The following is a 27,149-nucleotide window of genomic DNA, read 5'->3' as shown; positions in this document are numbered from 1 at the left end:
TTTAAAAAAATTAATTTTAAGCTTTAAAATTTAAACATAACATATGTCCACATGCATGGTTAGATTTTTTTTCCCCTTAAAATATAATCCTCAGAAAAGAGTGAGTTGTTTCATAATTAGGCCTTCACAAAGTGTTTATAAGTGCTTATTCAATAACTTTATTTTGAACAAAGTACAATTTGGGAACTATACATTAGCTTGAAATAACCAATAAATGGTAGCTTTTATATTTCATTAAACTTTAATAAATTTCCTGTGAAATGACATCAAAATAGGCATTTGATATTTCTATAAAAAACCCTTTAAAAATATGACACACATGCTGTGGGATTAAGATGCAGAACTGAGCACATTCATCTAATTCTGTCTTTCTGAGTTCTGCTAATATTATAGTAAAGAGGAAAAACACTTAAAACAACATATTGGAAACTAAAAAGCACCGAGGAGAGCAGCAAAGACTCAAGAGAGCCAAGAAACCTGAGGTGTAGAAAAACTTACTCCAAGTTTGTAGTTACAGAGACCTCAAACTGCTCACAAACTGGCAGCTCAAGGCAGGAGACTGGAAAACACCTCTGGAGAGTCCGATCAACTCAACAGGAATGACTTTAAGGTCTTGAAATCAGAAGCTCTCCAGCAAAAGCCCACCTTTCCCATTATATAGTGAATCTTGAAGTCAACACAAGACTCTACCATGAGGTAAGAGATTCCAATCAGTTATTAGTACCCAACTTTTAATCATGAGCAGACAACAAAGAATTACTACACACTAGTACTAACATGGAAGACAAAGACAAATATCACAAGGAGAAAAACAAAGACAACACAAAGAGGAAAAAGTATGAATAAAAATACAATCACTAAGGCAGTCAATGGATTAAGATACTACATTAAGAAATAAGAATAAGATGACCAAAAGAGAGGACATTCAGAGAAAAGATGGTCTTAGAAAGAGAAAGGAAAATTGCCTTCAAAATAGCAACAACAACAAAAAATAGTAAACGGGGAGGAAAAGATCCAGAATCATATAGAATCAGCCCAAAGGTCTGTTTTACAAGGTGACAGAGAGAACACAGAAGGGAGGAATTCATTACTAAAGCAATTCAAAAACACTTCTCTGAACTGAAAGACATGCACTGCCCACAGAGTGTCTAAGTTAATACAAGAAAAGAACCCACAAAAAGTCATCGTGTGTCCCCTTCCTCTTGAAACCTCCCTCCCACCTCCCTCCCCAACCCACCCTACAGCTTGTTAGAGAGCCCTGGTTTGAGTACCCTGAGTCATACAGCAAATTCCCATTGGCTGCTCATGTTGATGGTTAGCAGAAACCAACACAATTCTGTAACGTAATTTTTCTTCAATTAAAAAATAAATTTAGAAGGTGGCAAAAAAAAAAGGTTACTGTGAAATTTCAGATTAATTACACAGAGAAGATTCAAAAGACTTCTAAAGAAGAAAAAAACAGGTGACATGGCAAGTGATATGGAGCAAGAACAGCTTTGGACTTCTCAAGGGCAATATGCAACACTAACAAGATAAAATAGCTTAATGTCTTCAAAATTCTGAAAGAACATTTTCCAACTTAGAATTCTATACCCAGCCCACATTTCAACCAAGTGTGAAAACAGAGTGAGCATTTAGATGTGTGGGGTCTGAAGGATACCACTTCCCATGTGGTCTTCCTCAAGAAGCCACTGAAGGGTTAGTTCTACCACGAGGAGACCATGATCCAAGAAAGAAGACACAACACAAAGGAAACAAAACCCAACAACGGAAAAAGTGAACAAACCCTAGAAAGATAGTGAAAGGCAGCTTTGTAACCGCCTGATGTCAGTCAGTTTGGGGCAGTTCAGGACAGTGTGACCTAAGAGACAGACAGTTGAAGATTACCATGAATTTCTTTTTAATGGAAGGACTGAATGCTTGGTTGAGCTTAGCCCAGATTTTCATATGAGCTCTGCTTGTCTTGACAGTGGGCTGATAATGGTTCTGCTTCCTCTCTATGTTCTGCTGGGTGGAACCAATTGAGAATAATCATTTTACCTCAGAGAATTACTCAGCTTTAAACTGCTTCTGCAAACTGGAAGTAGAAAATAGTGAGGTTTCTAGTAGAAAATAAAGAAAACCCCACTCTCACGGCCACATTTCTGCAAACTATTCATCACCAGTCTGCTCTACAACTCTGCCAGATGCCGCAACTCTGAGAACTGTGTTCCAGACCTTGCTCATGACTTTGCCCTCTGACTTTCTCAGAAGAGGCTCTTAAAAACTCCTAGAGAAGCTGAAGCCAGATTATAACCCAGTAAGTTAAAAAAAGAGGAAGAAAAAATTTCTCTTTCTAAACAGTGTTATTTTAACTAAAATGATTTTCACATTGTCAACTGGCTATTTTTTTCTCACTGCTATAGAAAAATGGAAAATGTAAACTCCTCAAAGTTAGAATCAGATCTGTATAGTTTCTATATGATACCAAATTCCTAGCACAGTGATGAACTCAAAAATTTCATGATTTAAAGATGCTAAGATTTTACTTTAACAATTATAAAAATAATAACTACCATTTAAACTGTGTGGCTGCTGCTGTCTGACACACATTTTTGACTCTTGCCAGTAAAATCAGGTGATGAATGGAGCTCTTTCTGGTACCTAGAAGACTGACATATACACTTATTAATTTTAAGTGCCCAACTTAAGAGTATCAAGGAGATATTTACAAGACTTAAATTAAACTTCTATTAACATCTTTTTTCAAAACCTTAAGAGCAATCTAAATCCCAGCTTGCCTAAGGCAAGAAATATTTTGGCAATAAAGATGAATCCAGAGAGATAAAAGGAAGCAAACACTAAATAACAGTTGAGTCCTGAGGAGAACAAAAGTCATAAAGGATGAAATAGCTCTGAACTGAGACTGTCAGAAATGAGTCTGCATAAACAAAAATTATAACAATTTCATAAGAAAGCTAAGAATTCCACTGAAGTATGTGGTAACTTAATGAATCACTTTGGTATTCTTGTGTGTTTTAACTATTTAAAAAGATGAACAGAAGTAAAGAATTACAGGTTTTTAAATCAACCATGTAAAATAAAAACTCAGGTACAGAAAATAAAATTTATATATTATGTAAATATCTTAGAAATAATATTAAGTACTTTGACATGTTGCAATAAGTCATCTTAACAATACCTTAATTAAGAATAAAACAGTTTAGCATTTTATATTTTACCTTTTCATTGAAACTGAGGTTTAAGAATGGTGGAAGCTTTTTGGCATCCTAGCGGTTGCTAAGTCACATAAATGGAATTTCCCATCACCAAAAGTTTTAAGAACATACCAACTTGAGAAGTTTTGAGAGTCCAAGAAAGCAATAGGAAATACGGCAGGTGGGAAAGTAGGACCCATGAAGTTCCCTCTACTCAACATCTATCAAAAGTAGGGAGTAATCCGTGGTCCAAGGTCATCTTATTTGGCCTCTCCGAAGCATCATAAACTGCTTGCTTCTTTTGGAAAAATGCTTTTTCTCTTGGTTTCTTAAATACCAGTTACCCCTATCTGTCCTACCTGATTTTCCTCCAGCCCTGTGAACACTTCAGCTGCTGTTTCTCTACTGAAATCTTACTGCAATTTACTCAATCAGTTCCCTAGTGTTAGAAATTTAGGTTGGTTCTAAAATTTTTAACTATTTAAAACAAAATGAAAAAAGAGAAAAACAATACATAAAACATCATTAGAAGTATCCTTAGGGCTATATCCTGCCCATATCAATAATTTATTATATAGGATAAATCCCAGAAATGTAATTATCATGTCAAATTATGTATAGCTTTAGGATGTCCTCTAGGAAGACTTATATTTCTAACAATAGATATACCACTTAAAGGCTGTCAACCTGACAGGTGAAAATTAAAATAGTTTTTCTTTCTTTTCTTTAACTGTAATTTTATTTACTTATTGGTGGTGCTAGGTCTTCATGGCTGTGCAGACTCTCCTCTAGTTGCAGAGAGGCGGGGCCGCTCTCCAATGGCAGTATGTGAACCTCTTGCTGGGGCGGCCTCTCCTGTTGCGAAGCGCGGGCTCCAGGGCACACTGCCTTCAGCAGCGGCGGCTCCCGGGCTAAGGAGACAGGCTCAGCAGTTGTGGTGTACGGGTTCAACCGCTCCGTGGTGTACGGGATCCTCCCAGACCAGGGCCTGAACTCATGTCTGCTGCAATGGCAGGCGGATTCTTTACCACTGAGCCACCAGGGAAGCCCAACAGGTGAAAAATAGTGTCTTAATTTTCTTTTCATGGGGTACTTGTGATAGTAAATGGTTTCCAAATTTAGTGGTCATTTGTCTTTCTTCTGGGGATTACACTGTTCATATCAATTGCTGAATTTTCTATTTTGGGGTGCTTCTTGTTACTTATTTTTAAGGGTACTTAATGTACTGCGGTTTATTATTATTTTCTTTGTCTGTTTCACATGTGCAGTGGGCATATGTGAATTCTAGATGGACCCATGACCTTTGCCCCTGGTGAAGCCTCTGTGTTTCCTTGTTACACAGCAAAAAAGATTTTGTACATGCAATTAGGGTTACTATTGAGTTGACCTTAAGACAGGAAAACTATTTACATGAGCTTAATCTTATCACTCAAGCTCTATAAAGGTAAAGCTTCTTCCTGGCTGGTGACAAAAGAGAAAGCCAGAGATATTCTAGCACAAGAAAAACTTGACCAACTCTTGCTGACTTTAAAGATGGAAGGGTCGTGTGCAAGACCTGAAGAATAGTATCTATGGGCCAAGAACAACCTTTGGCTGACAACCAGCAAGGAAACAGGGACCTTGTCTCACAATCACAAGAAACCAAACTCTGCCAACAACGATACTGAAAGCTGATTCCCTCCCAGAGCCTCCAGATAAGAGGCCAGTCAATTTTTTGATTTTGACCTTGTTTGACCCTAAGCAGCAAACCCAGCTGAGCGCTCCAAATCTCTAAATAATGAAGAGGTGTGTTTTAAGCCACAAAGTTTGTGATAATTTGTAACACAGTAAAGAAAACTAACCACAATGTGCTAAATTTTTTTTTCATTCTTCTACAGTCGTAAGATTTTGGGGGTCTTATACACATACATCTTTTCAAAGTTATAAGATTATGTAAATAACCATATTTCTGTTGCCAATTTTAAGGTTTTCACTTTTTTAATATTAAAAGTAATTTTTTGTTTCCAACAAAAGGAAGTTATATGTAGAGATGGGAATTCAGACTCTTAAAATTAAATGAAACAGTTGTTAGGAAATAGCAAAGATTTGACTTCACTTAAATAATTAACAAAGGAGAAAAAACAAGTAACAACAGGAGAACTCCAGGAACAGATTATAATTCCAGACTGAAAAGTTAGGTTTAGATTTATTAAAGTACTTACTTTATCATTAAGCCTAGAGAAGTCAGTGTATCTTCTAAAAACTACCCAGCTTTCTTCTGGGGTCTTCTTTACTAATATTTTATATACCTATGGAGAGAGTGAGAGACAGAGAGCTTTAAAATATATTTCTATAAATATTTTAAAATTTAAGACAAATAATTTTAAAACATTTGAAAAGGCAGATGGTAACAATTATTATGTTAAAAAATTCAGAAATTATTTAGGCCATCAAATGTTCAATCGAATGTAGGAACCAAAAGCAAAGATTTTTTTCTCAGGACTGACAAATTTGAGGCAAAATGCTTTTCTGAAACACACTAATAATAAATAAACTCATCAGCCTCTAAAATATATTTTATGCTGCTGAAGTCACTTCAGTCATGTCCGACTCTGTGTGGCCCCATAGATGGCAGCACACCAGGCTCCCCTGTCCCTGGGATTCTCCAGGCAAGAGTACTGGAGTGGGGTGCCATTGCCTTCTCCGATATTTTACGCTAATATGTTCTAAAATTAATATGAAAAGTAGCCACTATTGTCTTACACAATTTAATTTTTAAACTCAATAACTGCCAAGCAAAGTTTTCTAATAAATTAGATGTTTTAATCTTCAAGGATGAAATACAAAGTAGAAAATATCCGTATTAGATGAAAGTTTACATTTCTATAATTATGTACAATTTTCTAGGCTACTGAATAGAAAAATTTGGTTGCAGCAAGTCAATATTTTAAAAGGTACTTAAGAGAAAGCTAGATTCTATATTTTCTAAGGATAATTTTAGAGTTTATTGCGAAGAAATACTATTTACAACAGAATCTCAGAGAAACAACTCCTAGTAGTTTTTGGTACAGTGGTTTGAGCTAAGCTAAATACGTGACACACAAAATGTACTCAATAACTATCTACTGAATGAGTGAAACTCTCTTAAAAACAGTAACTTTTTTCCTTCAAGTTAAGGTGTGGAATAACTTTCAATTGTAGTTCTAGAGCTGCACTCTAGCTGCAAGTGGCTATAGAATACTTGAAATGTGACTTTGAAACATGCTGTGAGTGTAATATAGACCAGATTTCAAAGACTTAGTATGAAAAAAGATGTAACAATACTTCATTAAAAATATTATATATTGGTTACATGTTGAAATGATCATACTTTAAATATATTAAACAAAATACATTACTAAATATAATTTCATCAGTTTCTTTTTACTTTTTTTAACACTAAAAATAAGGAAATTTTAAATTACAAGTATGACTCAAAATTCTAGTGGATGATCAAGAGACAATTTATTAGTTAGGGATTGTTGATCATCCTTACCATTTGATTCTTCTCCCTTTGAAGGGAGAGAATCAGCAAGGGTTAGATTGGATTCTTTAGTTTTCAAGTAAAAAGTAAATAATTTATCTTTGCAACATATAAAGGTGAGGATGGAGATTATTTAGATGCCCTGTAAAGTATCCAGAAAGTCCTGATGTAAAATAGTCATGCAGGGAATGAAAAGTAAATTTTCTTCTTTAGTTCAGTTCAGTTCAGTCGCTCAGTCGTGTCCGACTCTTTGCGACCCCATGAATTACAGCACGCCAGGCCTCCCTGTCCATCACCAACTCCCGGAATTCACTCAAACTCATGTCCATCGAGTCAGTGATGTCATCCAGCCATCTCATCCTCTGTCGTCCCCTTCTCCTCCTGCCCCCAATCCCTCCCAGCATCAGAGTCTTTTCCAATGAGTCAACTCTTGGCATCAGGTGGCCAAAGTACTGGAGTTTCAGCTTTAGCATCATTCCTTCCAAAGAAATCCCAGGGCTGATCTCCTTCAGAATGGACTGGTTGGATCTCCTTGCAGTCCAAGGGGACTCTCAAGAGTCTTCTCCAACACCACAGTTCAAAAGCATCAATTCTTTGGCGCTCAGCCTTCTTCACACTCCAACTCTCACATCCATACATGACCACAGGAAAAACCATAGCCTTGACTAGACAGACCTTTGTTGGCAAAGTAATGTCTCTACTTTTGAATATGCTATCTAGGTTGGACATAACTTTCCTTCCAAGGAGTAAGCATCTTTTAATTTCATGGCTGCAGTCACCATCTGCAGTGATTTTGGAGCCCCAGAATATAAAGTCTGACACTGTTTCCACTGTTTCCCCACATATTTCCCATGAAGTGATGGGACCAGATGCCATGATCTTCGTTTTCTGAATGTTGAGCTTTAAGCCAACTTTTTCACTCTCCACTTTCACTTGCATCAAGAGGCTTTTGAGTTCCTCTTCACTTTCTGCCATAAGGGTGGTGTCATCTGTATATCTGAGGTTATTGATATTTTTCCTGGCAATCTTGATTCCAGCTTGTGTTTCTTCCAGCCCAGCATTTCTCATGATGTACTCGGCATATAAGTTAAGTAAGCAGGGTGATAATATACAGCCTGGACGTACTCCTTTTCCTATTTGGAACCAGTCTGTTGTTCCATGTCCAGTTCTAACTGTTGCTTCCTGACCTGCATAGAGGTTTCTCAAGAGGCAGGTCAGGTGGTCTGGTATTCCCATCTCTTTCAGAATTTCCCACAGTTTATTGTGATCCACACAGTCAAAGGCTTTGGCATAGTCAATAAAGCAGAAATAGATGTTTTTCTGGAACTCTCTTGCTTTTTCCATGATCCAGCAGATGCTGGCAATTTGATCTCTGGTTCCTCTGCCTTTTCTAAAACCAGCTTGAACATCTGGAAGTTCATGGTTCATGTATTGCTGAAGCCTGGCTTGGAGAATTTTGAGCATTACTTTACTAGCATGTGAGATGAGTGCAATTGTGCAGTAGTTTGAGCATTCTTTGGCATTGCCTTTCTTTGGGATTGGAATGAAAACTGACCTTTTCCAGTCCCGTGGCCACTGCTGAGTTTTCCAAATTTGCTGGCATATTGAGTGCAGCACTTTCACAGCATCATCTTTCAGGATTTGGAATAGCTCAACTGGAATTCCATCACCTCCACTAGCTTTGTTCGTAGTGATGCTTTCTAAGGCCCACTTGACTTCACATTCCAGGGTGTCTGGCTCTAGGTCAGTGATCCCATCATTGTGATTATCTTGGTCGTGAAGATCTTTTTTGTACAGTTCTGTGTATTCTTGCCACCTCTCTTCATATCTTCTGCTTTTGTTAGGTCCATACCATTTTTGTCCTTTATCGAGCCCATCTTTGCATGTAATGTTCCATTGGTATCTCTAATTTTCTTGAAGAGATCCCTAGTCTTTCCCATTCTGTTGTTTTCCTCTATTTCTTTGCATTGATCGCTGAGGAAGGCTTTCTTATCTTTTCTTGCTATTCTTTGGAACTCTGCATTCAGATGCTTATGTCTTTCCTTTTGTCCTTTGCTTTTTGCTTCTCTTCTTTTCACAGCTATTTGTAAGGCCTCCCCAGACAGCCATTTTGCTTTTTTGCATTTCTTTTCCATGGGGATGGTCTTGATCCCTGTCTCCTGTACCATGTCATGAACCTCAGTCCATAGTTCATCAGGCACTCTATCTATCAGATCTAGGCCCTTAAAGCTATTTCTCACTTCCACTGTATAATCATAAGGGATTTGGTTTAGGTTATACCTGAATGGTCTAGTGGTTTTCCCTACTTTCTTCAATTTCAGTCTGAATTTGGTAATAAGGAGTTCATGATCTGAGCCACAGTCAGCTCCTGGTCTTGTTTTTGTTGACTGTATAGAGCTTCTCCATCTTTGGCTGCAAAGAATATAATCAATCTGATTTTGGTGTTGACCATCTGGTGATGATCATGTGTAGAGTCTTCTCTTGTGTTGTTGGAAGAGGGTGTTTGCTATGACCAGCGCATTTTCTTGGCAAAACTCTATTAGTCTTTGTCCTGCTTCATTCCGTATTCGAAGGCCAAATTTGCCTGTTACTCCAGGTGTTTCTTGACTTCCTACTTTTGCATTCCAATCCCCTATAATGAAAAGGACATCTTTTTGGGGTGTTAGTTCGAAAAGGTCTTGTAGGTCTTCATAGAACTGTTCAACTTCAGCTTCTTCAGCGTTACTCGTTGGGGCACAGACTTGGATTACTGTGATATTGAATGGTTTGCCTTGGAAACAAACAGAGATCATTCTGTTGTTTTTGAAATTGCATCCAAGTACTGCATTTTGGACTCTTTTGTTGACCATGATGGCTACTCCATTTCTTCTGCAGGATTCCTGCCCACAGTAGTAGATATAATGGTCATCTGAGTTAAATTCACCCATTCCAGTCCATTTTAGTTCACTGATTCCTAGAATGTCGACATTCACCCTTGCCATCTCTTGTTTGACCGCTTCCAATTTGCCTTGATTCGTGGACCTGATATTCCAGGTTGAGCAATATTCCAAATATGCAATATTGCTCTTATAGCATTGGACCTTGCTTCTATCACCAGTCATATCCACAGCTGGGTATTCTTTTTGCTTTGGCTCCACCCCTTCATTCTTTCTGGAGTTATTTCTCCACTGATCTCCAGTAGCATATTGGGCACCTACTGACCTGGGGAGTTCCTCTTTCAGTACCCTATCATTTTGCCTTTTCATACTGTTCACGGGGTTCTCAAGGCAAGAATACTGAAGTGGTTTGCCATTCCCTTCTCCAGTGGACCACATTCTGTCAGATCTCTCCACCATGACCCCACGCCCGAGACCAGGGGTGGCGGCCAGGAGGACCAACCCCACGTCTAAGGAGCGGTGGCTGCGCGGGTGCAGGAGGGCCTAGAGGAGCTATCCCACGTTGAAGGTCAGGAAGGGCAGCGGTGAGGAGATACCCCTCGTCCAAGGTAAGGAGCAATGGCTGTGCTTTGCTGGAGCAGCTGTGAAAAGATACCCCACGCCCAAGGCAAGAGAAACCCAAGTTAGATCATAGGTGTTGCAAGAGGGCATCAGAGGGCAGACACACTGAAACCATACTCACAGAAAACTAGTCAATATTCTTTTTAGAAGTTACTAATTCAAAAAGGGATAAACTGACTTTAATACTTTTGACTGTGAATAACTGATGCATGATAAAAGTCAACTTCATATGATAATTACTTCAACTGTACACAAAACACATTGACTTTATTTTTTCTGTTTTAAAAAAAATGAGCCTTTTCTAACTGCTACCCTTCACAGTGGTCTCTAAACACTCCTTTTTTCTCTAGGAAAAACACAGGATAGATTTTTGCTTTATTTGTCCTAGAAAGCTCTCCTATCTACTTGTTTAAGTGGTACTTCAATGAAAACTATGTACAATACTGATCATTGCTTCCTCTAAATTCTAATAGCAGTTATTGTCTCTACCCTTTATTTGAAACTTAGTGTATACTACACTTTGTACTCTTGTTTTATGTAGCCTGTGCTTTAAGTAAACAAATGTAGACACATACACTAATCATAAAATATATACAGAAAAGCACAAAAACTTCAGTATACCACTTAATGGATTCTCACAGAGTAAACACACCATGTACCGAGTAAAAGAGGAAGAAACAAAACATTACCAAAGAAGTCCATGCCGTGACTCTTTCTGGAACCTGCTCACCACCCCTCCCTACTTTTTGTTTTTAATCACTTTTCAAAGACGTGACACTCTCTCTATATATAAGACCTTGCCAGTTTTTCCTAAACTTTCTTCAGTTAAGAGATCAATTCAAAGAAATATACCAAGGTGAAATTATTTGACAAATCTAACACTCTCAAGCTTGTAACTCTAGCTTAGACCTCTCCCCTAAAGTGAACACTGAATATATGACTAAAAAGTCTGTTGATGAATGTGAAAGAGGAGAGTGAAAAAGTTGGCTTAAAGCTCAACATTCAGAAAACGAAGATCATGGCATCTGGTCCCATCACTTCATGGCAAACAGATGGGCAAACAGTGGAAACAGTGTCAGACTTTATTTTTGGGGGGGCTCCAAAATCACTGCAGATGGTGACTGCAGCCATGAAATTAAAAGACGCTTACTCCTTGGAAGGAAAGTTATGTCCAACCTAGATAGCATATTCAAAAGCAGAGACATTACTTTGCCAACAAAGGTCTGTCTAGTCAAGGCTATGGTTTTTCCAGTGGTCATGTATGGATGTGAGAGTTGGACTGTGAAGAAAGCTGAGTGCCAAAGAATTGATGCTTTTGAACTGTGGTGTTGGAGAAGACTCTTGAGAGTCCCTTGGACTGCAAGGAGATTCAATCAGTCTATTCTAAAGGAAATCGGTCCTGGGTGTTCTTTGGAAGGAATGATGCTAAAGCTGAAACTCCAGTACTTTGGCCACCTCATGCGAAGAGTTGACTCATTGGAAAAGACTCTGATGCTGGGAGGGATTGGGGGCAGGAGGAGAAGGGGACGACAGAGGATGAGATGGCTGGATGCCATCACCAACTCGATGGACGTGAGTTTGAGTGAACTCCAGGAGTTGGTGATGGACAGGGAGGCCTGGCGTGCTGTAATTCATGGGGTCGCAAAGAGTCGGACTTGACTGAGCAACTGAACTGAATATATATATATAGAGAGAGATAAAATATATATACATGTGTACACCCTCATATATACACACACATAACTGACATCTCCACTTGATGTCTAACAAATGTTTCAAACCTAGCATGTGCAAAAACAAATTCTGGTCTTTCCCTCAAAATCTGCCATTTCATTAAATGGCAACTCTACTTTTCACATTGTTTAGGTGAGAAGCGTTGGGATCATTTTTGCTTTCTCCATCTCCCCCATCCAAAGGCTCTCTCTTCAAGACATCTCCAGAATCTGACAATTTCTCAGGCCCCCTTCCCTCACCTGGTGCACACCACCATATGTCCCATGGATTACTGCAAGAACCTAACCGCCTCCTGCCTTCCTTTTTCTCCCACAAAATCTAGTCTCAATTCAGCAGCCAGAAGGAGCTTTTAAAAAGCTTAAGTCAGATCATCTGATTTTCCCTTTTAAAATCTTTTTGAGATTCCCAGCTCAAAATGGGGGAAACTCTAAAGGCCTTATAAAGGCTTCTGTGCTCTATTTGAACTGGGGGTCACACTCCCTTGCTGTTACCTCAGTTCCTACATCTCTCCCCACTGATTATCCTGCTGTTAGCCATGAGGGTCTCGGCAGTTACACCACCTGTCTGGGAAGCCCCTTCCCTCCCCTTTCAACGTCCTGGGTATTGTCATGGCTCATTTTCTCTTCAGTTCAGTGGCTCAGTCGTGTCCGACTCTTTGCGACCCCATGGGACTGCAGCATGCCAGGCCTCCCTGTCTGTCCCTGTCATTTTCTCCTAGTGCTACATCTTTCCTGTGAGGCCATGACTGGCAGTGCCACTTAAACTGCAACTCTGGTTTCAAGAAACTATTTCTTTCCCCCTTTTGATTCTTCTGTATAGCACTTATCACCATGTGACAAACTAATATTAAGAATAAAATTGCTTATCTATCTTTCATATGTTCAGTTGAGCTCCTGTACCACTATTACCTGGAAGAGGGCTTGGCACATAACTCGTACTCCAAAAACGCTAAATTAATAAATAGGTGAATATGATTGATTTTATATGTGTCATTTATTTCTTCCTCTGTATTGTCTTGAAAGACTTTATATACAAACTTTTCACAATATTACCTCAGTGAATGCTTATTCTTGCATACAGAAGGTAGGTCACCGTACAGAAATGAGCTACCGATTTATTATAATGTCCAAAAATCACTCACAAAAAAGTCAGATCCATGCCGATTTGCCATCCATATCATGTCTTATAATATTTTAACTCTAAAAACTGCCTCTTTATAATTTCAATATTCTTTTTCCTAGAAGATCCTTCCGTACTGTCATTAACTATACAACATGAAATATTGAAGTAAATATGAAATCATTACTTCCAGAAAATCCAAGAGAAAGAAGAAACAGTTTCAAAGAACAAGCTTATACATGGATTTAACAAGGTCATTGGATATATAAATACGTAATATATAATGAGGACAAAATAGATTAAACTAGCAATGAAGAAACAGAAACATTAAAAGATGTAGAGAATATCAAACAATATCCATACCCAGTAATCAATCTTAGCAAAAGAGGTTAAGATTTCTGCCCTGAAAACTATTATTTAAAATATTATTTAATAACTTATTAAAATATTATTTAAAATTATTTAAAATTAATTAAGTATTATTTAAATAAGTTAAAGACTTACTGACATGGTTTAGGTTCATAGATTCAAAGACTCGGTACTATAAATACGTCAGTTCTCTCTAGATAGATTTAATACAATCTCAGTGCAAAGGGCCAAAACAACCCTGAAGAGGAACAGCAAAGCTACAGTACTTAGCTACCAGATGGTAGTATTGACTACCATCGGGCCTTAGTAATTAAGACAGGGTGAAACCAGTAAAGAAGGGAGAAATAGAACACAGAATCAGACCCATACACTTATGGTCACCTGATTGTGACATAGGCAACAAAGCAAATGCAAAGGAGATAGAGTTGTCTTTTCAATAAAAACCTGATTTTAGGGAGAAAAAAATGTGTCTTGACTCTTACTTCATACCATGGACAAAAATCAATTCCAGACAGTTTATAGCTCTAACTATGAAAGGTCCAACAATAAAGCTCTTAGAAGAAAACATAGGACAACATACTTGTAACCTGGAAGGAGGCAGATTTTAAAAAGGGCTAACTGTAAAAAAAAATTTAATGTGCTGGACTATATTAAAACTAAGAACTCTTGATTATCAAATGAACCATTAAGGAAGGCAAATCACAGAGTGAGAGATGATAGTCACAACACATGTTCTGAAAAAGGACTTATGTACAAAATGCACAAGAAACTATAAATCAAAGTAGAAAAGACCTCCCAAAAGAAAAATGAACAAAAGTCTTGAACAGACATTTCAGAAAAGAGAATACTCAAATGGGCAAAAAAAAAAAAAAAAAAAAAGTCTTAAAGGCAAATTAAAACCACAATGTATCATTCTACTCACTAGAAAAGCTAAAATGAAAAAAAAAATACTACATGTTGGGAAGGTGTGGAATAACTAGAATTCTGAAGGTGGGAGGAGAAGGGGACGTCAGAGGATGAAATGGTTGGATGGCATCACAGACTCAATGGACATCAGTCTGAGTAAGCTCCAGGAGTTGGTGATGGAGGGAAGCTTGGCGTGCTGCGGTCCATGGGGTCACAGAGGACACGACTCAGTGACTGAACTGAACTGGGAAGATGTGGAATAACTAGAATTCTCATACACTGCTTAAAGGAGTATAACTTAGTATGGCCACTCTGGTACAATGTTCATCAGTATCTTCTAAATCTGGGCAGATGATCCAGAAACTTTATTCTTAGGACTTTAACAGAAGTGAGTACATGTGTTTACTGAGGGACAAGTACTAACAGGTTTGCAGCAGTATCTGTAAAAGTCCCAAACTGGAAATGATTAAAATGCCCTTCAGCAGTAGGACGGATAAGCTGTAGTATATTCACAAAAAGGAGTAACATCAGTAATAAAAGTGAGCTGCCTACAATTACATGCAAGATCAAGGATGAATCTTACAAACGTATGCTGAAGAGACCATATCCAAGAGTAAATACTCCATAATTCCACTAACATGAAGTACAGAAACAGGCAAAATTAACCTAGGCCATCAGGAGAGTGGGTATTGACTGACAGAGCATGAGGGGAGGCCTTCATGATGTAATGGTCTGTTCTTGATTTGTGTGCTGGTTTCACAACTGTGTCTGGTTTGCAAAAATTCATTCAAGTAAAGCAAAAGTATACCAACAGCATGCCAACTTAAGGGGTATAAACCAACTAACTTTTATGTTCAAGAAATTACAAGTATAGGCTAACATCATTCAACACAAGTTTAGAGCACCGGTTAATAAATCTTTCATCTAATGATGGATAGCAGAAGTCAATACTCACAGTAAATTTAGCTCTTTCTTCCATCACCTCATAACCCAGGATAATAGGTGTAGAAGGTCTATCTTCAATATTCACTGTTTCAGGACTTTGTTCTTCACTTTCTCTTGGTCTAGCAGAATACTCAATGGAAGAATCTGCACCTGTAAATTTAGTCCTAATGAGGGGACTGCTACAGACAGATGAAGTGCTTTCCATTTGGTCAGATACCCTGGTCTGTTTAAAATTACCCATATTTGAGTCTTCTAACTGGCCTTTGGAAGAATTTGAGCTTGTTGAGATACTCCCAAAAGAAGAACTTCTTTGGTTTCTGGTGGTTGCAAAACTGGAAGCAGAGTTCCCTAGGGGCATAGGAACTGGAACATAAGGAGTTGCCATCTTCTTTTGGCTTTTGTAACAAACTTGCACACTTCTGAGTCCAAACAATTAGAGAACAAGTAATAAGCAATGCATTATTTTCTTCTTAGGAATTCACTCTCTAAAAATGAGAGGAACACATGAAAGATTAGTATTTGATCAGGAGCATTATCCAAAAGAAAACAAAATGCTCATATCCATTTCTTTTAATTTTGTGACACTGTATTATTTTGTTTAGAAAGAAAACACACCCTAAACTTCTTTCTTTAATCCACAAATATCACCTCTAAGAACTCCTGTTTGCAAGATGAGGAGAGCAGAAGTATTCTACACTCTTTTTCTTGATCCTAATATTACATGTTATCCTTTTTCCCTCTCTTTCTTCGTGATGGATTGCTGTAAGGGTCATTGTAACCTGACGTCATGGACATAAAGGAGTTGAAAAGAGGAAAAGTGATAAAGATGGTCCTGAAACTTTATTCTCTTTATTATGATCCTGACACTACTAAATATCGTACAGGCAGTGGAGGGTAAAGGGAAGGAAAGAAAGGGAGAAAAATTATTTATACTTCCTTCCGATTTAACTAGGGAAACTAAAAAATTACCCAGAGTAATGACAGTCAACCAGAAGCTTAGACAGCTTGTAAGGTAAATAATAAACAGTTCTTAAAGTAACAGTTCATTAAAACCAGGATCAAACGGATTTGGGGGGAGGGGAAACTTGGTCACATTAAATTAATCAAATAAACTGCTGCTGCTGCTGCTGCTAAGTCGCTTCAGTCGTGTCCGACTCTGTGCGACCCCATAGACGGAAGCCCACTAGGCTCCCCTGTCCCTGGGATTCTCCAGCCAAGAATACTGGAGTGGGTTGCCATTTCCTTCTCCAATGCATGAAAGTGAAAAGTGAAAGTGAAGTCGCTCAGTCGTGTCCGACCCTCAGCGACCCCATGGACTGCAGCCTACCAGGCTCCTCCGTCCATGGGATTTTCCAAGCAAGAGTACTGGAGTGGGGTGCCATTGCCTTCTCCAAAATAAACCGCAATGAATGTTAAACATATCGAACAAGATTAAACGATTACAAGTTTAAACGTTCTTCGTAGTTTCCAGACCATCCCTAATTCCGCTACACCATAAACTGCAGGTACTGAACAAATGTTCAAAACCCATACTTCATAAGCTCTGCTGTCAAAAGGAGGAGTTTATCTTGTCTCATAATTTCACAATGATACAGGAAAAAAGGTTTCCCATAGGCTGCGAAATGGCAGTAAATTACAGATCCGGGAAATGGCACATAACAACGGGTCTACCTATCCAACTACGTCTACGCAACTCTACTGGTGAGAAAGGTAAAGAGACAAGCCGCTCAGAGTCCGAGAGACGCGCAGACATTTCTAACCCAGCACGTGGCTCTGGGCACCCTTCCCCATCATCAGGCACTCGGGAAGCCCGAGCTGCTGATTCACCGCTCCTCGGTTCCGCCCGACGGCTTCCCCCCAAAGAAGTAAATAACAGCCTGAACTCTCAGCCTCCTGACGGCCGGCGGGGTCGCCCTGCCCTCGGCCACTCGACCACCTGAGGCCTCAGGGCCAGGGAACACCGGACCCGCACAGCCTCTGAGCTCGCGAGGCCCTCAGCGCTGCCCGGCGGGAAGACAGCAAGCGGGACTCGCGCCGCGGCCTCGACCTGCTCTGAGAAGAACCTCTCGGTCCTCTGGAGGACCACGGGCAGGTGAGGTGGCCAGAGCAGCTCGGCGAGCGAGACAGGTCGCGCATGCTGGCAGCGCAGAGCCGGGACTACCCAGGACGGTCTGGTCCGGTCTGAGCAGGCCAGGGCCCCTCGGCTCGGGACGGCGAGCCCCGCTCCCGGACTCCCGGGGGCCCCAAGACGCCCCCGCCTCCGCCCCGGCGCGCGGCAGAGCCGGCGGCCGCCCGGGCTCTGTCGCACTCCCGGCCCTCCGTGGGAGTTCCCCCCGCCCGCCACTGGGGCGCAGGTGTCAGCTGCCGCGCGCTCCCCACCTCAGCGCGCCCCCTACCTCAGCGCGCTCCCTACCTACCTCAGCGCGCTCCCTACCTACCTCACCGCGCTCCCCACCTACCTCAACCCGCTCCCCACCTCAGCGCGCTCCGTACCTCACCGCGCTCCCCACCTCAGCGCGCTTCCTACCTACCTCAGCCCGCTCCCCACCTATGCGCGCTCCGTACCTCAGCGCGATCCCCTCCTCAGCCCGCTCCCTACCTCAGCCCGCTCGGGCGCGCTGCCCCGGGAGGGTTAACTCCGACCCTGCCTCACCGCAGCTTTCCGTCTCCACCCACAGCGCCCGGAGAACTCACGTGACCCCTTCCAGAAAACAGTGGCTCCTCGCCCGCCTCTGCGCGGGCCGCGGGCCCAGGGTCCTCGCCAGGAGGAGGGAGGGGCTGGGCTGCCGCCGCTCCCGGAAATGACGTCACGCGGAGGGCGCCCGCCTCAGGGGCGTGAGTTGTGGTCTCAGGGGTCCTCGGCGCCTGGGTCGAGCCTAGTTTTGTGGTAAGGATTTTACCTTCTTTCCCATAGCTTTATTTTTATCAGTTAACTTTTGAGAAATGGAGGCTACGGTCCCTGGTTTGAACGACAGGTGATGAGAAGACTACAATTCCCGGGAGCAACTGCGGCCAATGTGGGCCGGGGCTCGCTTTGCGTCGTGGGACTCGTAGTCATCCCCTGCGGGGCTGGTTCTACCGGGTTACAGGCTGTTTTCCAAAAGGAGCCGCGTTTCAGGGGAGGACAGCTGATTCTAACAGGGGGGCGCAGGATGCTTCACTACAGCCTGTTCCTCGTCCTACTGTTCCTCACTATTCCTCCAAGGAGGAGGAGTAATTCCTCCAATGAGGAGGAGTAATTTCAGAGAACTCCTGAAGTTGTTCAGTGTGGCGGTGTTTTTTTTTTTTTTTTTAATTTTATTTATTTTTTATTATCTCGAGAGAAATTTTGATTCAAATAATATAGTATTAGGCTTGTTAGGGGCTTCATTGGTGTCTTAGATGGTAAAGAACATGCCTGTGGGGAGACCCTGGTTCCATTCCTGGGTCTCGTGGAGGAGGCCATGACAACCCACTCCAGTGTTCTTCTTCCCATGGACAGAGGAGGTTGGTGGGCTACAGTCCATGGTGTCGCAAAGAGTTGGCAGGACTGAAACAACTTAGCACACAGGCTTGTTAGACGTGCATGTCTAAAGACCTGAAGATTATCAGAAAAATGGTTCTTTGATCAGATCAGATCAGATCAGTCGCTCAGTCGTGTTCGACTCTTTTCGACCCCATGAATCGCAGCACGCCAGGCCTCCCTGTCCATCACCAACTCCCGGAGTTTACCCAGACTCACGTCCATCGAGTCAGCGATGCCATCCAGCCATCTCATCCTCTGTCGTCCCCTTCTCCTCCTGCCCCCAATCCCTCCCAGCATCAGAGTCTTTTCCAATGAGTCAACTCTTCACATGAGGTGGCCAAAGTACTGGAGTTTCAGCTTTAGCATCATTCCTTCCAAAGAAATCCCAGGGCTGATCTCCTTCAGAATGGACTGGTTGGATCTCCTTGCAGTCCAAGGGGACTCTCAAGAGTCTTCTCCAACACCACAGTTCAAAAGCATCAATTCTTTGGCGCTCAGCCTTCTTCACAGTCCAACTCTCACATCCATACATGACCACAGGAAAAACCATAGCCTTGACTAGACGAACCTTTGTTGGCAAAATGATGTCTCTGCTTTTGAATATGCTATCTAGGTTGGACATAACTTTCCTTCCAAGGAGTAAGCGTCTTTTAATTTCATGGCTGCAGTCACCATCTGTAGTGATTTTGGAGCCCAGAAAACTAAAGTCTGACACTGTTTTCCACTGTTTCCCCATCTATTTGCCATGAAGTGGTGGGACCGGATGCCATGATCTTCATTTTCTGAATGTTGAGCTTTAAGCCAACTTTTTCACTCTCTTCTTTCACTTTCATCAAGAAGCTTTTGAGTTCCTCTTCACTTTCTGCCATAAGGGTGGTGTCATCTGTATATCTGAGGTTATTGATATTTCTCCCGGCAATCTTGATTCCAGTTTGTGTTTCTTCCAGTCCAGTGTTTCTCATGATGTACTCTGCATATAAGTTAAATAAGCAGGGTGACAATATACAGCTTTGAAGAACTCCTTTTCCTATTTGGAACCAGTCTGTTGTTCCATGTCCAGTTCTAACCGTTGCTTCCTGACCTGCATACAAATTTCTCAAGAGGCAGATCAGGTGGTCTGGTATTCCCATCTCTTTCAGAATTTTCCACAGTTTATTGTGACCCACACAGTCAAAGGCTTTGGCATAGTCAATAAAGCAGAAATAGATGTTTTTCTGTAACTCTCTTGCTTTTTCTATGATCCAGCGGATGTTCTCTGCAGGCCTATTTATCATTAGAATTGAGCAATTTGATACAAAAATCATTCAATGAGTTCTAAGGCGTTGGAATAGTCCCCAAACTGGGAAAACATGATAACTTGTAATTTTAAAGTGAACATAGGAAGATAATCTGGCTTGTGGCATATTGATGGTTTTCGATTGATAATATTGCTCTTTCAGTGTGAATGAGACATAAAAAGAGAATTCTAGGGACTTCCCTGGCAGTGGAGTAGTTAAGACTCTGTGCTTCCAGTGCAGAAGGCAAAGTTTCCATCCCTGGTGGAGAAACTAAGATCCCATATGCTGCCTCCTACAGTGGAAAAAATAAATAAAATTGAAATATAAAAAAGAATTCTGTAGAGATGGTAGACTAAAACATGAGGTAGTTTTCAGGATAGACTTGGCAGCCTTGGCTGAGAGGTGGCAGATATATCCTTGAGTTCTGTAAGTTAATAAATGTGTAGAAAAGAAAAAGGAGCTTTGGAATATTTCCCTCACTTGTCAGGACTGCAGCAAAAGATAAGTTTGAAAATGGAAAATCTTATAATCTAATATCCAGGAAGCAAAGGAATATTAAACTTTCAAGAAGCAAAGTATACACATACCTCAGTTAGGGATAGAGAAAAGATTTAGAAAAGATCATTGGAATTGTCCAAGAAGAACCTCCTTCACAAATTATTGAAAGGCGCATACAGGACATGCATACTATATGTATCCTTTGTCTTCCAGAATATCTGGCATAGATGAATGTCTAGATTTTACTTTTAGAAAATGAACCGAACATTTCTTAAAAATATTTTAATGAGATTCCAATTAACAGTATAAATTATACTAGTTTCAAGTATGCAGCATAATGACTTAATATTTGTACTCATTGTGAAGCAATCACCATAGTAAGTCTAGAGAATTCCAGAAAAATATCTACTTTTGCTTCATTGACTATGTTAAACCCTTGACGGTGTGGATCACAACAAACTGTGGAAATACCAGACCAGAGTACCAGGACCACCTTGCTTGTCTTCTGAGAAACCTGTATGTGGGTCAAGAAACAACAGTTAGGACTGGACATGGAATAACTGACTGGTTCCAGGTTGGGAAAGGAGTATGTCAGGGTTTTATATTGTCACCCTACTGATTTAACTTCTGTGCAGAGTACATCATGTGAAATTCTGGGCTGGATGAATCACAAGCTGGAATCAGTGTTGCCAGAAGAAATATCAACAACCTCAGATACGCAGATGATACTACTCTAATGGCAGAAAGTGAAGAGGAGCTAAAGAGCTTCTTGATGCAAGTGAAAGAGGAGAGTGAAAAAGCTAGCTTAAAACTCAACATGAAAAAAATTTAGATCATGGCATTCAATCCCATCAATTCATGGCAAATAGAAGGAGAAAAAGTGGAAGCAGTGACAGATTTTTTTCTTAGGCTCCAAAATCACTGTGGACAGTGACTGCAGCCATGAAATTAAAAGATGCTTGGTCCTTGAAAGGAAAGCTATGGCAAACCTAGACAGTATATTAAAAAGCAGAAACATCACTTTGCTGATAAAGATCCATATCATCAAAGCTATGATTTTTCCAGTAGACATGTACAGGTGTAAGAGTTGGACCATAAAGGAGGCTGAGAATGAAGAATTGATATTTTTGAATTGTTCTGGGGAAAACTCTTGAGAGTCCCTTGGACTGCAAGGAGATCAAACCAGTCAACTCTAAAGGAAATCAACCCTGAATATTCAGTGGAAGGACTGATGCTGAAGCTGAAGCTTTAAGTCAATTCTCTGGCCACCTGACGTGAAGAGCTGATGCACTGGAAAAGATCCTGATGCTGGGAAAGACTAAAGGCAAATGGAAAAGGGGTGACAGAGGAATCCATGGTTAGACAGCATCACTGAGTCAATGGATTTGAGTGAACTCTGGGAGATAGTGGAGACAGAGGAGCCCGATGTACTGCAGTCCATGGGGTCACAAAGAGTTGGACATGACTTAGTGACTGAAAAACAACACTAACACTATTCTTGGCTCCTTTGTTATAAATTAATTGGCCATATGCATATGGGTTTACTTCTGAGCTCCAGGACATCCTTAACAATCAAGAAAGAATATCTGCGATTGTCAAAATAAAAGTTATATTAACACAGATAGCATCTAATGGGCTAGTCTCTGTGTATGGAATATTTTATTTGAGCTATGATGACTTTATACAGTGCACACAGTCAAATTGAATTGCATTCATTTTAATTTTTAAAGTAACAGAAGACCATTTTTTCTGCCCTTTCATCATTTTAATTTTGTATAAAACGTATACACGTAGCAGGACATATGGAGCCCGCTCAAGGTATGATTTTATACAGTGATATGTAGATATTGGTACATAGGGGTAGAGGGTTTAAGGAGGAGGGAGAATGAATGTAAAAAAAACACAGCAGAATAAGGTACGTGCAACAGGCGTAGCTTCTCAGATCCCAACATTTCCCCCTTCTGTGAAGTTTGTCCCTCTTCTACAAGGATGGGTCCTCGTGGTCATGTTCATAATATGCCACTCTTATAACAGAAGTTGTTTTGTCATAGCTGATTCTGTCTGAACAGGACTTTTGACCCAGTTCTGTCCAAACGATGCTCTCTCCTACTGTCTTGTGGGAAGGTGAGCATACAGCCTGGAAGTCACAGGAGCTACAGGCAGATTAAGGAAGTTTTGTGTGAAGGTCCATAAAGTCCCATGGCTGAGGTCCCTGGAGTTGGTTTGGTTCTTCCCCATTATCCACTTTTTTTGGAGTTCATGAGTACCTTAATGTTCTTCCAGTAGATTTGCTTTTTACTTAAATCTAACCTGAGTTGGTTATTTTGCTTATAACTGAGAGTACAACTAATATGGCACATTGAAATGAGACAAACTGAATGCGCAAAGTGAAAGTTGATAAAATACAAGCAATCCCTTATCAATGATTTGAAATAACTGAAATAACATAAAATGACTCTTTTCCAATTATTGTTGTTGTTGTTCAGTCTCCCAGTTGTGTCAGACTCCTTGGGGCTTCTTGGACTGCAACATACCAGGCTTCCCTGTCCGTCACCATCTCCTGGAGTTTGCCCAAATTCATGTTCATTGTATCAGTGATGCCATCCAGCTATCTCATCCTCTGATGCCCTCTTCTTCTGTCCTCAATCTTTCCCAGAATCAGGGACTTTTCCAGTGAGTCGTCTGTTCACATCAGATGACCCAAATCCTGGAGCTTCAGCTTCAGCATCAGTCCTTCCAGTGAATATTCAGGGTTGATCTCCCTTAAGATTGACTGGCTTGATCTCCTTGCTGTTCAAGGGACTTTCAGCAGTCTTCTCCAGCATCACAGTTCGAAGGCATCAATTCTTTGGTTTTCTGCCTTCTTTACGGTCCAGCTCTTAACCATACATGACCACTGGGGCGACCATATCCTTGACTATATGGACCTTTGTTGGCAGAGTAACGTCTCTGCTTTTCTACACACTGTCTAGGTTTGTCATCACTTTCCTGCCAAGAAGCAATTGTCTTGTGGTTTCATGGCTGCAGTCTTACTTTGGTATAATTTTATGGATTCCTTGTTTTCCATAGGCAGTGTTTCTATAATCTTAATAGTCAGGATCTGAACTCCACCTGCCCTCTGTTTTCTCCCTGTCATGAAATTTTAAAAGTTCAGAAAAGGAACTATAGGTACTCTGTTCTTAGAGTGACAGGAGGTGACCAAAGTAGCAATGGAGCAAAATGATAGCCAACTTTATTACAGTGAATTTGTGACCTGTGGAATATCCTAAATCCAGGGTAGGAATTACATGGCACTTATAATGGCACAGAGAAGAGCCTTTCATACTACTAGCATGGATTTGTGATCTTTCTACTCCTATTACATAAGAAAGACTTTGAAAGCATGTGTGGAAATCCTCCTGGAAATATAACAAAGAGACCAAATTGCTTCACAAAATCACAGTTAGTCTTCGAACTGAAAGGGACCATAATGATCTTGAAGATAAGTCTCCATTTTAGAGCCGAGACTCTAAAACGACTCTAAAATTACTCTTTCATTTCCTCAAAAACTGAAAGGAAAACAGAAGCTAAAAGATCTGCTTGTAATCATTTCCATTGCCCATGAACTCTTGGTTCTCAAACTGATAAGCTTCTTATCCGGGATAGTAAGATGCCCTTTTCTGAGCACTTCTGCACTTGGGTCCTAAATGTCTGTCATCCTTCCCATAGTGTCTTGCCCCTGGTACGTTCTCAGTTAACATTTGATGCCTGGGAAGTCTTCATGGATTTTGTGCACGAGGAGGACCTACATTGGGCTTAAAGTGTGCTAGGAATTGAATAAGTAAAGGATGCAGGCAGGGCAAAAAACGAAAATGAAAGTGAAGTCACTCAGTTGTGTCTGACTCTGTGACCCCATGGACTGTAACCTGCCAGGCTCCTCCATCCATGGGATCCTCCAGGCAAGAATACTGGGGTGGGTTGCCATTTGCTTCTCCAGGGGATCATCCTGATCCAGGGGTCGAACCTGGATCCCCTGCATTATGGGCAGACTCTTTATGGCCTGAGCCACCAGGCAGAGCACACTGGGCAAAGTAAAAAACTCGAGAAAGGGTGTAACTGTGTGGAGTGTTGTGAAACACTGCGGAGACCAGCCTGATTGAATTGAAGGGCCTTTGAATGTAGCTGGAAATAGAGATACGAGCTCCTACTCATCCCTCAAGTCCATCTCAAGTATAACTTCATTAGTAATACCTTCCTGCTTTCTTCAGATGGAATTAAGTAAGCACTTATACAAGCCTCTGTGAGTGCCTTGTATTTGGTACATGAGTGGAGGCAGTCATTGCATTATTTGTGAGGACTTCCTTGGTGGCTCAGACAGTAAAGAATCCTCCTGCAATGCAGGAGACTCGGGTTTGATCCCTGGGTTGAGAAGATCCCCTGGAGAAGGGAACAGCAACCCACTCCAGTATTCTTGCCTGGAGAATCCCATGGACAGAGAAGTCTGGCGGGCTTCAGTCCATGGGGCTGCAAAGAGTTGGAAATGACTGAGCAACTAACACTTTGACTTTCATTAAATGTACAGCATAAGGGCCAGGATTGTGTATTGGACATCAAAACGAAGATCATGGCATCCAGTCCCATCACTTCATGGGAAATAGATGGGGAAACAGTGTCAGACTTTATTTTTCTGGGCTCCAAAATCACTGTAGATGGTGACTGCAGCCATGAAATTAAAAGACGCTTACTCCTTGGAAGGAAAGTTATGACCAACCTAGATAGCATATTCAAAAGCAGAGACGTTACTTTGCCATCAAAGGTCCGTCTAGTCAAGGCTATGGTTTTTCCTGTGGTCATGTATGGATGTGAGAGTTGGACTGTGAAGAAGGCTGAGCACCAAAGAATTGATGCTTTTGAGCTGTGGTGTTGGAGAAGACTCTTGAGAGTCCCTTGGACTGCAAGGAGATCCAACCAGTCCATTCTGAAGGAGATCAGCCCTGGGATTTCTTTGGAAGGAATGATGCTAAAGCTGAAACTCCAGTACTTTGGCCACCTCATTCGAAGAGTTGACTCACTGGAAAAGACTGATGCTGGGAGGGATTGGGGGCAAGAGGAGAAGGGGACGACAGAAGATGAGATGGCTGGATGGCATCACTGACTTGATGGACGTGAGTCTGGGTGAACTCCGGGAGTTGGTGATGGACAGGGAGGCCTGGCGTGCTGCGATTCATGGGGTCGAAAAGAGTCGGACACGACTGAGCGACTGATCTGATCTGATCTGATCTGATACTGACCTTATATAGTACCCGAATAAGGCAGGTACTTTGGGTATAGTCTCCATAATAAGTACTTTTTAAAATACCTGGCTCATCTTACTGGTGCACATTTCCTATAATATTCTTCTAGATTTACACATTTTCCACTCCTGATTTAGAGAATAAAATCTAAATTTTTGAGTAGGTCCATGAGTCCCTTCAAGTAATGACTTTTATCTCTTTTATGGTCTATTTCTTCTAGATGAATTAATTAGTTAATTAATTTTCCAGCCATTTATTGAGTACCTATCATATGCAATGCATCTCAAAGTCCAGCTTTATCAATAATTATCTTCCATTCTAAGCTTTTTATTTTTCTGTTTGCTAGCTTTTCCTACAGCTTTGGCCTGGAATTCTACTTCTCTTGTCCCATTTCTGAGACTCAGTTTTAGGTGCCATGCTCTCCAAAGGCTGGCCTGACTCCCTCTCCACCATGTTCTCACAGTCCCCTTTTCAAGCTTTTACTATGGCCTTGCCCCCGTTGAATGTGGTTATCGCTGTATGCCTGCCTTTCTGACTAGAAAGTGTGCTCTTTGAGGCAGAGACCATATCTTTTTCTTCTTCACTGGCTTACAGAACCTCCAGCATCGGCTGTGGCTATATCGAATACATGAATGAAAGCAGCTGACTACAATTTTCTTACTGGATCAGCTCGGTAGTTTAATAGAAACAAGCAAACACACATGCACACATTCTCAGTGGAATTTGATTTCAAAGAAACATAAAAGGGAAATTTAGTCTGTGAACCAAAGTGAAACAACTCTGCTTAGAGAGAAAGGATCCCTTCATTTGCCCAGAGTAATTTGTCAATCACTGCATTAGATAGATATCTCCAATGGCAACCCACTCCAGTGTTCTTGCCTGGAGAATCCCAGGGACGGGAGAGCCTGGTGGGCTGCCGTCTATGGGGTTGCACAGAGTCGGACACGACTGAAGCGACTTAGCAGCAGCAGCAGCAAGGTCCACTTCAGATCTAATGTTTTATGAGTTTATGAGTATCGTTTGAAACCTTAAGGAGATACTGAAACAAACATCACAGCCTGGTTCAGATCTATCAAGTTCATTAGGCAGAGCAAAAATCAAATGAAATGCAAAAAAGCTGAACTATGAAATTAAACAGACCAATGAGTCAGGTGTTATTGTTCTTTTAAGTCTCTGTCTTAATTAAGTTTGGGATGTACTGCAATTCCTGGGATAAACATAGAGAAGGAATTCTGAGGTCCTAGTTCCAGGTTTCAACATCCCACCATGCAAGAGATCCTTCCAAAAAAGGGAAAAAATGTATTCAAGGAAAAACTATAGTGTTGGA

The 27,149-nt window shown here is 40.9% G+C and overlaps 1 protein-coding gene across 5 annotated transcripts in view; it reads right to left on the bottom strand.

Moving 5' to 3' along the window:
- The window catches only part of SNX16 (sorting nexin 16), a 36,815-nt gene extending 18,758 nt beyond the window's left edge, over positions 1–18,057 (bottom strand). Inside the window, exons 1-4 of one of the 5 annotated variants that reach the window (XM_019973954.2) lie at positions 17,869–18,013; positions 15,507–15,754; positions 15,280–15,419; positions 5,399–5,485 (exon numbers count right to left, since the gene is read on the bottom strand). In XM_019973954.2, the coding sequence (XP_019829513.2) occupies positions 5,399–5,485; positions 15,280–15,419; positions 15,507–15,654 (375 nt within the window). In that variant the 5' untranslated portion in view covers positions 15,655–15,754; positions 17,869–18,013. Of the gene's footprint in view, positions 1–5,398; positions 5,486–15,279; positions 17,525–17,868 lie in introns of those variants that run through there. The other 4 variants (XM_019973953.2, XM_070802969.1, XM_019973951.2 and 1 more) reach the window with 4 other exon arrangements.
- Between the last annotated feature and the right edge of the window lie 9,092 nt (positions 18,058–27,149).

The sequence above is a fragment of the Bos indicus genome, chromosome 14 (genome assembly GCF_029378745.1).
Source record: "Bos indicus isolate NIAB-ARS_2022 breed Sahiwal x Tharparkar chromosome 14, NIAB-ARS_B.indTharparkar_mat_pri_1.0, whole genome shotgun sequence".
Taxonomy (NCBI): domain Eukaryota; kingdom Metazoa; phylum Chordata; class Mammalia; order Artiodactyla; family Bovidae; genus Bos; species Bos indicus.
This window is presented reverse-complemented; position numbering and strand designations above follow the sequence as displayed.